The sequence below is a fragment of the Chinchilla lanigera genome, unplaced genomic scaffold (genome assembly GCF_000276665.1).
Source record: "Chinchilla lanigera isolate Chin_1 unplaced genomic scaffold, ChiLan1.0 scaffold00069, whole genome shotgun sequence".
NCBI classification, from domain to species: domain Eukaryota; kingdom Metazoa; phylum Chordata; class Mammalia; order Rodentia; family Chinchillidae; genus Chinchilla; species Chinchilla lanigera.
Window position 1 is genome coordinate 4,286,092 of NW_004955470.1, and position 17,212 is coordinate 4,303,303.

General features: G+C 55.3%; 1 protein-coding gene across 1 annotated transcript in view; it reads right to left on the bottom strand.

Moving 5' to 3' along the window:
* Positions 1-16,972, bottom strand: part of Fam178b (family with sequence similarity 178, member B) — a 75,708-nt gene extending 58,736 nt beyond the window's left edge. Inside the window, exons 1-5 of the mRNA XM_005400687.2 lie at positions 16,830-16,972; positions 14,536-14,850; positions 13,618-13,679; positions 11,053-11,169; positions 4,149-4,301 (exon numbers count right to left, since the gene is read on the bottom strand). Coding sequence (XP_005400744.1) covers positions 4,149-4,301; positions 11,053-11,169; positions 13,618-13,679; positions 14,536-14,784 — 581 coding nt within the window. The 5' untranslated portion in view covers positions 14,785-14,850; positions 16,830-16,972. The remainder of the gene's footprint in view (positions 1-4,148; positions 4,302-11,052; positions 11,170-13,617; positions 13,680-14,535; positions 14,851-16,829) is intronic.
* Positions 16,973-17,212: the final 240 nt, after the last annotated feature.

Consider the following 17,212-nt stretch of genomic DNA (forward strand, 5'->3'; position numbering starts at 1 on the left):
GCTGATCCTGGGTCACCGCACTGTGGGCCGCCTCATCTGTCAAACGCTTCCTGCCCGACAGCCAGCCTGGGACAGCAAACCTGCTGCTGGCAGGAACCCAGGGCAGAGCCGCACAGGAAGACGCCTCACTCTCGCTCTCCGGCTTCTGGTCCAAGCTGGCCATTCTTGGTCTCTTTCTCCAGCTCCATGACCCTTCTTGTTTTTCTGTCTCTTAGGTTTGTTTTTTTTTTTTTTTTGAGACAGGGTCTCGCTATGCAGTTCAGGCTGGCCTGGAGCTCACAGTGATCCTCCTGCCTCAGCCATCACACCTGGCTTCTTTCTTCTTTTTTCTCCTCCTCATCTTATCTTTATTAGACCTCTTTTCAGTAGGACCAGGTCCACCTTTACCAGGGTTCATACACTCACGTCATCTCTCACTGCAGCTAGGAACACACTGGCGACCTCCAGACAAACACATGTAAAGACATCCCCACCACGGTGCTCCCCATAGAGAGAAGCTGGAGAAACACACATCTCCTAAACAACTAGGAAGATGGTTAAGTACATTACAGCCTCAAAGTAATGACTGCGGTGTTATTTCACCATGCAGCATGCGCTGTCTAATCTCGATGTCTGGACCTTATTCAGATCCTAACCAGAGCAACCTCTGAGCAACATCTAGCCGGGCCTGGTGGTACAGGGTTGTAATCTCAGCACTCTGGGAGGCCGAGGCAGGAGGATTGCCCATTCGAACTCTATCTGGACAACTGAGTAACTTAGTGAGACCCTGTCCAAAAAAAGGAGTGGGTGGTAGGGATGTAGCTTAGCGCATCAACCCCCAGGACTGGGGGGCGGGGAAGAGGTGGCGCCTCACAGAAGTGCCTGTTTCCCTAAACCCCTCTGCTTGCTATCTGGCCAGGTGATCACTTTTTTTGTCTGTGCTGTACCTGTCCTGTCCACAGTGACACCGCGCTTTTATGTTACATATGTGCGGCTGTACGGCATGCACCTTTATATATAATCCTACATGGCAAAGATAAAATAGTTTTTTTTTTTTTTGTCTTTTTGAGACAGGGTCTCGCTATGCAGTTCAGGCTGGCCTTGAGCTCACTTTGTAGCCCAGGCTGGTCTCGAACTTGCAATGATCCTCCTGCCTCAGCCTCCCTAGTGCTGGGATTACAGGTGTGCACCACCACGGCCGGCGATAAAATAGTATTGATTGCCCAACACATTGGCTCTTTGGCCTGCGCACTGACAGCTTAAAGCTGCATAAACTGAAAATGCCGGGTCTAGCTTTATTATTATCTACTACTTTTGCATTCAGCTTTATTACCCCACATGTAATAATCTAAGTCTTCATGCTTCTTAACCAGTTTTAATGCTGGCCATCAGCTTTCATCCAACTGCCTCCTTATTCTTTAGTTATTTTTAATTTATGTTCCCTGTTGGCGGCAGTAAATCAGTCAGCACATTTTTCAGAGAAGGTTCTTGGCTGACAGACTTTCTCTGTCCCTGCATACCGGAGAGTATCTTCCAGAGCCCTCATAAACAGATAACAACTTGGCAGGGTATATGATTCTGCTTCAAAATTATTTCCCTTCAAACTCTAGGATAGTATATTGTTTCACTGTTTGTTTGTTTGTTTGTTTGTTTTTTTGAGACAAGAGTCTAGCTATGTGTTCAGGCTGTCCTTGAATTTACTACGTAGCCTACCCAGGCTGGCCTTGAACTCATAGGGGATCTTCCTGCCTCAGCTTCCTGAGTGCTGGGATAACAGCTGTGTGCCATCATGCATGGCTGGTTCCATTGTCTTCTGGCATTTAGAATTGCAAGAGAAAAATCTGAGGTCAACCTAACTAGTGTCCCTTTATAGGTAACCTGCTTTCTCTGGATACCTGCAAAACTTTTTTTTTTAATCTCTAAAAATTTAAAAAGTACCTAGCAGATGCCTAGGTATTGCTTTCTTCTCATTGTATTTTACTTCTAGAAAGTTTTCTTCCATCCGTTCCTTAATTATTGTTTCAGCTGCACTTGTTTTATACTGTTTCAGGTATTCCTACTATGAGAAGACTGTATCTCCTGGACAGGCATTCCGCATTTGTTCCTCTTCTTCTTTTCCTATCTTGGTTTCTATTTCTCCCCATTTGGTAGAAATGTCTCTTGTTTTGCATTTATTTCAGCAATTTTCTTTTGTGGACAACCTCACGTGCCTATCTCCATGAACGCTCGAGTTTGAAGTCTTCCACTGGCTCTCACGTGCTCTGTTTTATCGCTGAGTGGTGTCTTCGCGTCCTGTCACAGATGTTCAACACCCTGCAGCTCGCCTATGGGGACAGGGACATGTGTTTCTCCAAGACCTGGCTCTGCTCCTTTCTTCTGAACTTTGGTAGTATGATCTCAATGGTTCTTCTTGGCAATGGGGTCCAAAAATTGAATGCGTTTTCCAAAGTGCCCAAGTTGAAGAAGGTCCAGAATGGTCCGGCTGACCCCTCTTACATTCCCAGCGCTGTGGCTCCATCCAACACGTGGCAAGGGGCCCGGCTGTAGTGAGTGCTCTGCTGTGGGGACTTCCAGCCTCACTCGAGCTGATGAACCTTTCCTCTTTGTAAGGACCCAGCCCTGGGTATTTCAGTACTGTCAGGAGAAACGCACAGATTCACATAGGAAAGCCAGAGACTGAAGAAGAGAGGAGACTCCTAGGTTCAAGCTCCATCACAGCTGTGAGACCACAAAGCTGCCGGCCTCTGTGCCCCTCATTCGGTGGGTAAGGGTGGCCCCTGTCCCCGTCCCCTCGGCCTCCAACGCAGCAGGCAGCAACGGCACCTTTCTTTCTCTTCCTCTTGGACATGTTAGCTCACAACAGCAAGTGCTGCATGTTGCAGTAAACTGCTTTCAAAGCCTCTTAAAAGCAGTCTAGGTAGTGATTATGTGATAGTCATCATGAATCTACTCCCCAAAAGAAGAGGAACAGGCAGCTGTCCTATGGTTACTGAGCGTGTTGGTGGCCGGAAAAAGCTTTTTGGTGCAGCATCGCACAGGCGGAAGAAGCGAGGCATCTCTCACAGAATGGCCCCTCGTTACCTCGGAGGAGGCGTCCTAAGACCCCCGTGCAGGCCTGACAGGGTAGGCAGTACTGGGACCTACAATTCAATGCTTTTCCAATTTAACTGCATTCTTGTCACGCTCTGTAGCTAGACCTTTTTATTTTTTGAGACAGGGTCTCGCTATGTCATTCACCTGGCCTTGAACTCACTATGCAGCCCAAATTGGCCTTAAGTCTGTGGTGATCTTCCTGCCTCAGCCTCTCAGGGCTGGGATTACAGGGGTGCACCATCACCCCTGGCTTCTGTAGCTACAGTTTTTGCAGATTGGAGTGCAACAGCACAACGAGCATGAATTTTTTTCCTTCTTTCCGATTTTATGGATAGATGTGAAAGTCAAGAACGTCCACCTTTCCAGGTAAGGAAGCGCTTCATAGCCTCCCTCTGTCGGATCTGAATTCCCAGCATGACATCGCTTGCATTTTGCAGCCGCCGTTAGGTAAAACAGGGATTACTGGAACACAGGCCTTGTGATATGAGCCAGTTTGGGTGAAAACCAAGCCAGTTTCTAAGTAACGGGCAGGTAGTGTAGACCAGGTGGATTCGCAAGCAAGCAGTGGGCTGATTCCCAGTGGTGTCAGGAGGAGCGGGGCGGCCTGAGGTTTCACGATGTGACTCTGAATGGTGCGCGATTTAAAATGTTGCTCTGGAACTCTCTACCTGAGAGCGGCAGACCACAGCTGACCACAAGTAACAGAAATCACACAGCAAAAGGAGAATCCGGCCCCATTCTGCTGCAGAGGGGAGGGACCAGCCAGGATCTGCTGGCCCAGAAAGTGGACCCGGTGCCCATGGCTTTGAGAACCCGGGCCGTGTGTGAGGAGTCGGACTCGGCCGTTCCCTGGACCCAGGGCATGGGGGGCAATGGGATGCACACCTGGTATCTGTCAGGACACAGGACTCTTTAGTCTGTGCAGCTAAATCAGTCAATTGTATGAGCAGACACGCATGACCATGTCCCCTCTACCCCTGCGAGGTGACATATCCTAACGACCCAACTGCTGCTTGGAGGTCCCCCTGCAGGAGGCCCCCGCCCACACTGCCAGCTCCTGGGCCTCCCACACTCACTTGAGGAACAGCTCTTCCAGGGCGCTGTGTGGCTTCAGCTGGGAGGCGTCCAGGAAGCAGGGCAGCGGGTAGCGCCGGGGCAGGAACACACTCTCGCCAGGGTGCACCTGTGGGATGTCCTGCAGCGACACAGCGAACTTCTCCACCAGCAACCTGGCAGGGCAAGGGAAGGGGACAAGGTCAGAGGCCAGCCGGGTCCCAGCAGGGAGGGGCTGGCAGGCCCGGGGGAAGGGTTGGCGCCACCTGCTGACGGAGGGAGAGCCCATGCTGGCCTGCTCGCCCATGCACCCTAACCCCTCCCTGGGCATCACCCTCATTTGTCCTGCTTGGCTCAAACCTTCACATCAGGCTTTCAACGCCAGGCATCAAAAGATGAACCAAGACTGGATGGCCAAGGGCAAGTGTGGACAAATCCCCACAGTATCCGGGAGCCACAGAACTGCCCCAGCACTAACAGGAGCAGGGCAAGAAGGGCCAGGTGCAGCAGGGACCCGCCCAGGTGTCCGGCCAAGGGCAGCGTGGGCATGAGCAGAAGCACAGATGGCAGGAGAGGCTCAGTGCCAGCCGCAGGAGCTGGGTGCTCCCTCCGACCCGGGTGTCCCGAAGCCCCAGCGCTCACGGGAGCCTGCTGAGATGCAGATGCGGCCCACCCTGTCCAGGCGGCTGGCTCAGCAGACCTGAGCCGGACACTCGGCTGGAGAAGGAACAGGAGGAGCAGGCATCCTCCCTGCTTCGTCACGGTGCACCGAAAGGGGGACAGGGACAGGAAGGCGGCTAAGATGAATCCTGAGCTGGCCATGGAGGTCGCGCGTGTAATTCCAGCACTCGGGAGGCTGAGGCAGGAGGATCATCTCGAGTTTGAGGCCAGCCTGGGCTACATAGCCTACAGACCCTGTCTCAACCCCCTCCCCTCCCAAAAAAGAATCCTGAGAATGAGTTCAGTCTAGCAGGGACACCGTGCTGAAACCTAGCAGGTTGCAGAACAGGGTATGTCCGTGTCTGTGTGTGTATGTGCGTGTGAGAATGCACACACGCGTGCGTAGTCATCCCCCTGATCCGGAGGGGGTGCATTCCAAGCCCCACCTCCAGGCCTGGAGCTGTGGGCAGCAGCAGACCCAGCACTGTCCTGTCCTGTCCGTAACTCAGTTCCTATCACACGCTGGCTGCCACTTACGGCAAAACCGGCACGATTTCTTTCTCCTTCTCCACAAGCTCACAGATTTGTTCTTCCATAGATCTTGGCAGCCACGCACCCATTTCTTTCCTTGCCTACCAAGGTGAGAACATTCCCCTTTCACTTAGCGCAAGTGCTTCACACTTCTCAGGCAGATCTGAGTCACCGCTGCCGGTGCGCCGGGGGAACCGAGGGGACCGGGGTTATTTGAACTCAAGCCCTGTGACCCCGTGACAAGCAACCTGCTGGTCCAGAGTGCCGGGGCGGATGGCGAGGGCAGAGGGCACGTGCCGGACAGAGGGCGACGCGCGTCCAGAGGGCGCTGTGCCGTTGCAGCACGCCGCTCACCGCCGAGCGGTGCGCAGCTCCAAACCTACGAATGGCGGAGCTTTGGAGTCTTCCGATTAATGTTCTCTGACTGTGGTCAGCTGTGGGAGCTAGAAAAAGGGAGCATGGGGAAGGGGTGACAGCTGCACATGTGGACACACACACACACACACACACACACGACACACACAGGTGACAGACCCCGCTAGGATGGAGGGTCAGGCCTAGGAGGCAGAGCGGGGACGCGGGGAGGGGAGGGACAGACATTCCTGTGCACTTCACGTAACTGAGCTCTGCTAGAGGACCCAGCAGAGAAACACACATTCATCAAGCCCAGAGCGGGGCACACGCCTGAAATCCCAGCACTTGGGAAGCTGAGGCAGGAGGAGAATGACTTTGAGGCCAGTCTGGACGACATAATTGAAAGAAAAAAGAAAAACCAAGAATATCCATGAGCAATAACAAAATAAAACAAGCTACGGACCCTGCCTCCTGTTCTCGCTGCAATTCCCACCCAGGCCCGCCATGTTAAGAGCGAACCCAAGGAACAGCTCCGGGGCCCATCAGCGTCCAGAACCAGAGCCACTGGCCCGCGAGGGGGGCCCACATGTCAGGAGAACCTGTCTTAACTTTCTGACCAAGGGACCCAAGGAAAGGCCCCACCTGCATACAGAACTGTCCTCAGAATGAAAGGTGAGGCTGATGGAAAAGCAGGAAGATGCCAGGCGGGCGTGGTGGTGCACGCTTATAATCACCTGCACTCTGGGAGGCTGAGGCAGGAGGATCACACGTTCAAGCCCAGTTTGGACAATTCAGTGATTTCCCAAACTCGGTCTCAAAATAAAAAGTGAAGGAAGGGCTGGCAATGTAGCTCAGTGTAAAGGCCCTGGTTCAATCCCCAGCGCTGAAAATAAAACAAACAAGGATGATCTGCTCCTGCAGGCCTTTGGCAACAGTCTTAGAAACTGCCACCACAAATGGTTAAATCATTTTCCATTTTGTTCATGTCTCTGTCATTGAGAATTGTGCAAGTATCTGTTAGAGCTTCTTAGGCTGCTTTGAGAGTTAAAATAAGTAGGTGAATTACTAGACGTCTGTAGGAACGAACTAACCTCATCTATGAGGGACTCCCAACCCTGTCCCCAAAAACATCACTCAAAGGGACTTTTGTGGTGGTCACCATAATGCATGTGCATGATGAAGAGCTCGGAGACGACTCTCCCGTCTAATTGGGGACTTCCTGTGCAGGCTGGAGACCGGAATAAAGGACCATGCTGTGGTTTAAATGCCCGCCTCTCCTTCCCCCAGCCCCAGCCCCAGTGCACACACAAGGTCTTTTAACGTTAAGAAAGGGAATTTACGATGTCATCCCTTCGAGATGCAAGCCAATTCTTCGGGCATGACGGACGCTCTGCTGCGGATAATCAGGGTCCTGTCTAAGTCGCACCACTGTGACAATTTTAGGAGGCCTTGTCTGGCATATGAACCCGCCCCACCCTCGGCCTCACGCCTCCCAGACTGCGTCCCAGCCCGACGCCTCCCGGCTCTGCTCAGAGGGCAATGTAAGGTCGAGCAGTCTCTTCAAACTGCCTACATCAAAACAACCGCCTCAAAGTGGCTGTTGTCAGACTTTCTCAGAGCCCTGCTGGAAACGTCATGTGCCCGAAGGTGGGCGCTGCTCTGAGCTGAGAAGTCCTCTGCTGATCCGACAGCCCCAGACGCCCCCTCTGGGAGACTGCGAAACCTCCCAGCCGGGACTTGCAGGACTCCTGCACAGGGCTTTCACAAAGGCCTCATTGGAGGAAAACTAGCTGGAAAGCGCAGAACCGAGAAGCCAAAGTCACGAGTCTCTGCTGGAGACAAGGTGAATGTGACGTCACCAGCTGTTCTCAGGCGGGAGCCTAAGGCCCCAGCATGCCGGTGACACTTGGTCTCCACGCCCCACCACCTGTCCTGACCTCAAACGGGACGGCACTGCCCTCCTGGAGTCCCACAGTGACTTCGCAGCATCCGCCCTGCACTCCACGAAGGTGCATGGATGACTCTTCCAACCGGAACTCATCCAGACCTTCACGGGCCAGACAGGACCAAGAGGGAGCCGGACTCGGCGCCAGAGCCACCAACTCTGCCTTCCTGGTGTTTATCACCATTTCAGAGGTCGCACTGCTCAGCTGTGTCCTCCCGGTGGCTTTGTGCAGTTAACACCTCTAACTGTGGCTGCAGCACCTCCGTCTCTCCCAGACCATCGGAAGCCACCAACCCTCCACCTGGGCCCACACAGGTGTCCAGCAGGTGACCTTTAGACAGCAAAGAGCCACAGCTCGGAGCTCAGGATGCGCTAACCGCCACTTCCCATGCAAGGTCAGGAAGCGGCGCACGAACATGCAGAGCCTGGATGACTTCACTTTTCCCCATGCCCCGGGCCACCACGTTCCCCTACCCCATAGGCACCCCGAGCCTGTCCTTGAGGAGATGATCTGGCTGCCTCACACATAACCTGCTGTTTCAGCAGGGGGAACAGGGCCTGTGTGCACCACAGACAGACACCAGTCAAGAGGCGGGGCCTGCTGAGCCAGGCCACACCCACCAGGCACGCCTTGGGGCACTGGTCCCTCTGGCTCCGCCAGGCTCAGCCCCTGACTGCTGGGTGGGAGCTTTCATCCTACAACTGCAGGGTCCAGCATGGTGACAGAGACCAGTCAGCTCAGCGCCTAAAACCTTCACTATCTATGCAGAGGCTCTACAGACAGTGTTGGCCGATCCCTGAGCTTGGCCACAGGCAATCAGCAGAGAAATGAGAAACGGCCAAGCAGCCAGCCAGGATTGGTTCACAACCATTTCTGGGCAACCAAAATGGGGCCAACTGTTTAGGGATCCTAGAAAGGGGCCCATGGGATCATTCAATAGACACATGCTATGATTCAGTCGCACACTCAGGAACTGGGCACGGTGGCACACGCCTGTCATATCAGCACTCAGGAGGCTGAGGCAGGAGGATCACTGTGAGCTCAAGGCCAACCTGGGCTACACAGTGAGTTCAAGGCCAGCCTGCACTACAGAACAAAACCTTGTCTCAAATAATCTCCAAGCCGAATCACTCATGCTCCCGGAGAAAGCCACGCCTGGACAGCCGGCCAGCCAGGTCTGCCGGGTCACGTGGCTGTGGCTTCCCCTGCAGCCCAACCCAGTCCCTCTGGGACATGGGGCTCCGCAGATCTCCCTCTACCCCATCATCCAGCCCTACTCCTGAAGAACGTTGGCTCCTACAAACTACAGCGTCCTCCATGAAAGGGAGACAAGTCGAAGGAAACCAAGGTCACCCACTCCGGCCCACTGCCCTCCATGGCCACCGACCAGTTTCTCTTCTGCCCTTTCCCGTTCCCTGCCACCTGTCCCGGGGGAATTCAGACTCCTGTGCAGCGCCCTCTACACTCTGCACCCAGTCTCAAAGTTTAAACGTCACCTGCACACAGCAGCTTCTGCCTTGACTCACACCTCCCTGCTTGATCTAGGCTCTTGGACTCCCCAAAGGAATTCTTCCTTTTCTTTTTCTTTGAGACAAGGTCTGGATATGTCATCCAGGCTGATGCTGAACTTGCTATATAGTCCAGGCTGGCCTCAAACTCATAGCAATCCTCCTGCCTCAGCCTCCCAAGTGCTGGGATTATAGCCGTGCACCACCACACCTGGCTATTTTTTATTTTTGTCTTGCAGCTGCCTCCTTAATTCAGGTCCTGGAAACCAGGATTTCTCTCCCCCAAGGCATCCCCGAGGGGAAGAGATGAACCTTTGCATGATGCTTCTGGTTGGCCCCAAGGAGTATCTGGTCCAGGGCGGCTGGTAATATGTCCTAAGACACTCCCATGCCAGAGAGTCCCACCTAACACCCAGAGGACAGACTTGAGCCCAAGAGGCAGTGACTAGACGGCCGTCCTGTCTGCGCAGGGAAGGCCCCAGAAAAACCCAGGCTCACAGGGCTCGGAGCTCCAGGGTGGCAGAGCACACAGCAGCTCCTAGCGGGGGCCACTAGAGAGGGCGTGGCAGCCTCTTCGCTCACCCCGCATTCTCTGCGTCCGCGTCTTTCCTCACAGCTCCGTCACACGAGAAGTGTTTCCCCGAGCTCTGGGAGCCGCTCCAGTGAGCTGAGGAACCCCGGGGAGAGGGTATGGAGACCCCGATTTGAAGCAGGTCAGCCAGAGGGACAAGTCAAACACTCACTGGAAGAACTGAGCGAGGGGACCGAGGGACACACAGTGGATGGGTCAGGCTGCATGTCTGTATCCCCGAAATGCCCACGCTAGAACCCCGGTCCTTGAGGTGGTGGCTTTAGGAGGTGGAGACTTTGGAGGTGAGCCGGTCCCGAGGTCGGGGCCATTGCGAACAGCTCTGCGTCACACACAGAGCTCTGTCACCCTCCTCCGGCCACCTGTGACACAAGACAGCAGCCATCTGCCACGGCGAGACGGCCTTGTCTGTGGTGCTGCTACGGCAGCTCTCAAAGAATCAGGGCAGACGGAAAGCCACACCCTATAGACGGATTCCTGCCGGGCGTGGTGGCACACACCAGTAACCCCGGCACTTAGGAGGCTGAGGCAGGAGGACTGAGGCAAGTTCAAAGCCTGCCTCTTACACCACATAGTGAGACCGTCTCAAGAAACAGATTCAGCTGTGGTCCCCAGCGTCTCTGTGACCCTGCACCACACATGAACCCAGGCCTCACTCCCACTGAGAGCCCCTCAAGTCCGGGCCAAACAAACAAACGAACAAACAAAAACGTCTAGGCCAGCAGGGGCCCAACCAGATGACGGTGCTCCCAAGGCCACTTCTCCAGCCCAGATGGGGCAGAGGCAAACTGGCCCCCCGAAGCCGTTTTCAGCTGGACTGTGGTTTTGTGTGGCTACTTTCTCAAGAGGCCTGGCTCTGTGAGCTTGGGCAGATAATCGGGCTGTGTTTTATGACTGCGGCGTCCTCAAAGGCCAGTTCAGACCCTGACAGCAGGCAGGCGATCAGCTATTTCCTGAATCTGAATGAACGTGGCTGGAGGAGGAAGAGGCAGCTTCCTTTCCCTCCCCTCCTCTCCCTCCCTCCCCTCTCTTCCTTTCTCTGTTTTTTTTTTTTTTTCCCCAGTACCGGGAATCGAACTCACGACCTTGCGCTTGCCAGGCAGGCTCTGTGCCTCTGAGCTAAATCTCCAGCCCCTTTCTCTGGTTTCTTGAGACAAGGTCTCATGATGTAGTTCAGGCTGACTTGAACTCTGTGTAGCCCAGGCTGGGCTTCAAACTTGTGGTGATTGTCCAGCCTCAGCCTCCCGAGCGCGGGGGTGACAGGTGTGCGCCGCTGTGCTGGGGAAGAGGCAGCTTTGTAGTTTACAGACACACACACCGCCGGCTGGGCCCCGCCCACCTGTGCTGGGGCGTCAGCAGGGCGTCCTCGTCCTCGTCCTCGCTGTCCTCAGAGCAGGGGAGAGCATCCGAGTGCTGCAGGAACAGGCTCCCCAGGCCCTGCTCCGGGGGCTGCTCCCTGTGGGGCACAAGAGCCAGAGTCAGGGCTCAGCGCCGCCTCGGGCCATCCAGCCCCATCGCCAGGCTGCTGAGACCCACGGCCACGGCCACTCACGGCCTGGGATGCGGGAGGCCTGGCGTCTGTGCCGCTGCATGGTTTGAACAGCAGGGCGAGGTGCCTGGCATGGAAGGTGCTCCAGTGGAGACCATCAGCACACAGCTCCAAGCACACCTGTATCCCAGCGCCTGGCGCCTGTCTACCACTGAGCTATACCCCAGCCCTTTTTATGTTTATTATTTCCAGACAAAGTCTCACTAAGTTTCCCAGGCTGGCCTTCAACCTGTGATCCTCCCGCCTCAGCCTCCCAAGCAGCTGGGATACCCAGTTGGCAGGCAGCCCTGGGCCTGGCCTTCTGCTCCCTGGGCCCAGCTGCACGGCCAGGGGAGGCTGCGCCCAGTGTCCTGGCACCCCTGCCACAGCCCCTCTCCCCGACCATGCACATTCAGAGCCTCCTTCCCTGCTCATCCTCTCTGCCCTCCGTGCCCTGCAGACCCCGAGTGGCCCCAAGCCTCTGTCCTGCTCCTGCAGGCTGGCTCCATCCCTGGGCCTCCCCAACCTTGGCTCTGGCCCTGGCTGTGCCCCCTGGCCTGCAGCCCAGGCCCCACCTTGCTCTCAGAGCCTCCCGTGGCTGCTGACCTGATGGCTCCTGAGGCCTTTGGAGGCCACCTGTGCACGTGTGCAGCCTTTCCCCCCACCGCACCTGTCCCTGGAGCACCCCAGCTGCCCCTCCGGCCACGTCCTACTGGCCAAGGCGCTGAGCACTCCCCTCCCCACCAGCCTGCCAGAACGGCCTGGCCTCTCTGCCTGTCCACAGCAGCTGCCCCCATCCTCCAAAGCCCCTCTCCTTCTGCAAGCTTCAAGGACACCTGGGGGCTTTTCTACCTTTGAGCCAAGAGCTGCACCGCTGTGCCCGCCCCCCGTGCAGCTGTACACGGTGCAAGAAGTAAGCAATGAGCTCACGGGGGCATGAACTGATGACAGATTAGCATCCTCAGAAGGACGAACTGATGGATTAGCATCCTAGGCTGCTGGACAGCTCAGAGCTACACTTGCCCAGCACACAGGAGGTCTTGGGCTCCATCCCCAGAACTAGAAGAAAGGAAGGAAGAAAGGGGAGGGGAGGGAAGGAGAGAGACAGAGACACACAGAGAGAGAGAGAGACAGAGAGAGAGAGAGAGAGAGAAAGAGAGAGAGAGAGAAAGAGAGAGAGAGAAAGAAAGAAAGGAAAAGAGAGAGAGAGAGACCAGACAGCTTGCTGGCTCTGCAGGGAGGTGGCACTCTCCTCAGGAGCAAATCAGCCGGTTAGGAGAGACTCCCATTTGCGGCTTAAGCCAGCCAGGACAGGTGCCTGACGTTTCCCAGCACCTACTAAACGCACAGCACAGCACCGGGCGCCGTGAAACACACGCCACCTAGTGGGGGGGCAAAAACACTCAGGGGAAGGAAGAAGTCAAAGCACAGAACTCTCCAGACTAGTAAAAGCCAGAGGAAGCCCAGCGGGGCGGCACACAACCGTCATCCCAGATACTCTGAGGCTGAGGTGGGATTGTAAACGTAAGGCCAGCCCGAGCAACTGAGCAAGATTCTGCCTCAAAAACAAACAAACAAGCCTGGGTTTAATCCTCAGTCCTGGGGGAGAAAGAAAACAGAAGAGAAGGAAAGGCAATGAAACAGGAAAGAAAAGGAAGGAAAAGAAAAGAGAAAGAAAAAATAGAAAAAGAGAAGATTGAGAGGAAGAATTAGAGGAGCCTGGACTCTGGCGGGCAGAGGTCCAGACACGGACAGGACAGGAGCCCCACGGTCTGTCCCCGCGTGGTCACTGCCCCGTGTGGAGCCTGGGAGCGGCGGGTGGGTCTCGGTGTGAATACCAAGCCCAGCTGTGCACGCTGAGCCACACACGAACGCCAGACGGCGGCAGGGACGGGGAGGAACCGGGTCGTGTGAGCAATGTGCGTGCGTGCCATCAAAGGCAGAGCCCGCGGCGGGCGGCAGGGGCCATGTTTCCACCCGAACGGTCCCTGGCGCGAGCCAAGCTGCTCGTGGGCATTGGGCCTGGCAGAGGGCCAGGTGCCGGCTCCTGCTTGCAATTCTGATCGGTGCCACTGAATTCGCGCCTCTGGGGTGAAGCGTGTGTACCAGCCTGGCTCCCCTGCCAGGCTTGCGGTGCGGTACCAGCGCAGGGGACAGGTCGGCAGGAGTGGCTGGCCTCATGCCCACAAGAAGGCTGTGTGCCTCCAGCAGAACCGCCCCACGGAGATGCCGCCCTCTCCTACAGAAGCGTATCAATCCGAGCTTGGGCAGCTGTGTCTGGGTAGGGAAGGCTGCTTGATGCAGACAAGAAGTTGCCTGGTCCTAAAACTGCTGAAAATCCCGGAGAAATGAGCGCCGTGGCGGACTCTCACTCACCTCTTCTCCTGCAGTAAGCAATCTAAGGAGTTGACATAGTTCCCAGAGTCCGGGGGACTGCACTGGAGACATACAGAGCGGGGAAGACAGAAAGGACAAAGTCAGAGGAGCAGGAGAAGGAAAGGTTCAGGCTAAAATAGGCCCTTGTCGCTGGGCATGGTGGAGCAAGTCTGTAATCCCGGCACCCAGGAGGCTGAGGCAAGAGGATTGCCGGGAGTTCAAGGCCAGCCTGGACGACATAGTAAGACTCTGTCTCAAAAGACCCAAATAAATAAGCCCTTGATTTATTGTGTTTTCTTTTCTGGAGAGATAACACATTCATATGATTAAAAAAAAAAATCAAAGATCAAAGCCCTATACCTCTACCCAGCCACCCAGTTCCTCCCCGCAGGAGACTCTGGTGGGCGCTGCTTTGATGCTTTATATTTTATTTATTTATTTTTACTGATCTTTTGAGACAGGATTTCACTCTGTAGTCCAGGCTGGCCTTGAACTCACATAGACCCTCCTGCCTCTGCCTCTAGGATGTTGGGGTCACAGGTATGTGCTACCACGCCCCGCTCTGAGGCTCTATTCTTAGAATACATTTTCTGGGCCTTTTGATTTTTGAACACTCCACCTGTCCCCAAGAGTGAATTCCCGATGTGAAGTTCATCCCTGGCATTTCCATTCAGGATCCCTGGTCACACTGGCTCACCAGGTCAGCCTGAGTTTCTGTGCCCAGCTGTGCTCGGATTCTGTCACTGTGATCCTGATCTCTGCCGTGAAGGCCTTGAGGGACCCCTTGCCGAAGTGGCACTGAATTGGGTACTTGCTAGCAGGTGTTGCAGCAGGGCCGTGCAGAGGTGCAGCCCAGGGGTAGGCGGGTGGGCAGGGGTCTTGGTGACAGATGGGGCAGCCCGGGGTGGCGGTGCTCACCAAGCCGTGGGCACTGGGCTCCGGGACATCCGCTTGCTGGCTCTGGCAGGCCAGACTGCAGAACAGCTCCTCCGGGGAGGCTGGGCCCGCCTTCAGGTCCCCGTCTGCATGCTGTGGCTCTGACCCCTCAGCCGATGTCCCTACACCACCCCATCTTCGGCCCTGGGCGTCCTGCGGTGGCCTGGGGTTTAGGAACTCAATGGGCGGTGGGCTCCAGTCGCTGGGGAACGGGTCCCCGGATGTCTCCATCGGGCTGGGCGTTGGACTTCCTGGAAGCAACAGCTCAGCTCTGGCTGACAGTGGCTGCTGGGACCCCTGTGGACAGGACACAGTGCCATGGTGCCCCTGTTTGTCTGCTGCTGTTCAGACACCAGGCAATACCAGGGGAGGAGAGGACTACCTGGGATCCCCAGATACTTGGGAGGCTGAGGCAAGAGGGTCACAAGTTCCAGGCCAGTCCCAGTCTGGGCAACTTAGCGAGACCTTATTTCAAAAACAAAACAAAACCAAAAACAAAATAAAAACCCCCACAAAATACAGACACACAAGGTAATAATTAAACAACTACATTAATGGATGTGCAATGTATAAAGATGTAATTTGTGACAACAAAAATCTAAGGGGCAGGCTGGAGTTGTCAAGGCAGCTTTTGTACACTACTGAAGCTAAATTGGTGTCGACTAAAATGAGCTTGTTATACATTTAAGATGCAGTTTATAAGCTTCAGAATAACCACTATGAAAATAAAAATATTTGGAAAAGGAAGTGAAGAACTATCAAAACAGTGTACTTAAAAAAAAACACAAAAGAAAAAGTGAAGGAAGAACAAAAAAGATGCAACACAGAAAACAGCAGAGTGGCAAGAACCCTCATTATCAAGAAGTCATTCAAATGTAAATGGAACAAATTCTCCAATCAAAAAGAGGGGGAGCTTTGCAAAATGGACTAAAAAAAAAACACCCATAATCCAACTGTGTGATATCCCCAACAGAGTCACTTTGAATCCAAAAGTAAAAACAGCTTGAAAATGAGAGAAGGGCCAGGTATGCACATCTGTCATCCTAGCACTCAATCGGGAGGCTGAGGCAGGAGTATCACCATGGGTTCCTGGCCAGCCTGGCTCCAAAATGAGTTCAAGGCCAGCCTGGACTACACAGCAAGACCCTGTCTAGGGAGAAGAAAGCATCCTAGAAGCAGGGAAGATGGTGATTCTAGTCGGACACGGCCCAAGTGTCCTATGCCAGGCACCATGATCAGGAAGCAGCAGGGGACAAAGGGCTCTCTGCAGTCACATGGGGGAGGCAGAGCAGACAGCTAAACCCCACTTCTTTACAGCTTGTTTGTTTGTTGTTCGTTTTGTTTTTTTTTTTGTTTTTTTTTTTTTTGGGTTTTTCTCCGGTACCGGGAACCGAACTCACGACCTTGCGCTTGCCAGGCAGGCGCTTTTGCCGCTGAGCTAAATCCCCAGCCCCTTGTTGTTCGTTTTGATGGCCCTGGAGACTGAACCCAGGGCCTCCTGCATGCGGCCAAGTGCTCTACCACGGAGCCACCGCCCCAGCCTGGCCCTGTGCCAGCGAGATACCACCTGGCGGCTACCATCCTTGTTCTTTCAGCTCCCTGGCTCCAGGTGGAACGAGAGGCTCCCAAAGTGCAGCTGCGAGGCCAAACCATTACAGAATCCAAAATGCTTCTGGGCCCTGGCGTCAAACAGCCGAGATCCGCTCGGGATCTCACCACCGCCCTGCGGTGAGCACGGCTCTACAGACAGCCAGATCCCAGCGCCACACTTCCTACCGGGCGACTGAAGCAAAGATGTCAGGCCCAGGAGCGCGAGCCAGGGCAGCGGCTCTCCAAGCAGGACCCGGCTCACTGCGTGCAGACTGAACATGGATTTGGAGGGCGTCATCCTCAAAGCCCAGTAAAGCAGTCTGCGTTGTGACTGCACACACCGCGGGCTGGGGCAGCGCCGGGATCGCAGTCTCCCTGGAAAGAGACCTTCAGGCTTGATTGACAGGCGGACGGTGTGGATCGACCTGGCCTGTGGTGGTCGCGGGGAACAAAGGGCAGCACTGGGGACACTGAGGCAGGGAGATAGCAGTGAGTTCGAGGCCAGCCTGGCTACATAGTGAGTCCAAGGTCGGCCTGAACGACACAGCGAGGCCCTGGCTCAAAAAACAAAATTAAAAAAAAAAAAAAAAAGAGTCCATGAAGGCCAGAACGGAAGGTCTCCTGGTCTTGGGGCGACGCAAGTCATCTAGCACCGCGGCCCGAGGTCCCTCCCGTGGGTTACTCACTTGTACCCGGATCCCGTGCCCGAGGGTGCCTGGCAGCCTTCGGTGGACAGGAAAACAGGGGGCAGCAGAGGGACGCGCCGGCGGAGCACAGCCAGCGCCTGCGCGGGGACCCCAGAGCGTGACCCCTCCCACGCCGCCGGCCGTTTACGCCCCGAGGGCTGGCCTGCGCCCCCACGTGCGCCCCACGCCGCGCGCACCGGCGCCCCCTGGAGGCCGCCCAGAGCTCGGGGAGCGCCAGGCCCTCACGTGGGACGCTGGCGTAGACCAATGGCGAGGCGTGCATGCCAGGGCACAGGGGAAGACGATGCGAGCTCCGGCCGACCTTGGCCACTGGATGGTCTGACAATAGAACCTTTCCAAGGTCAAGACTGAGCTGGTTTGTG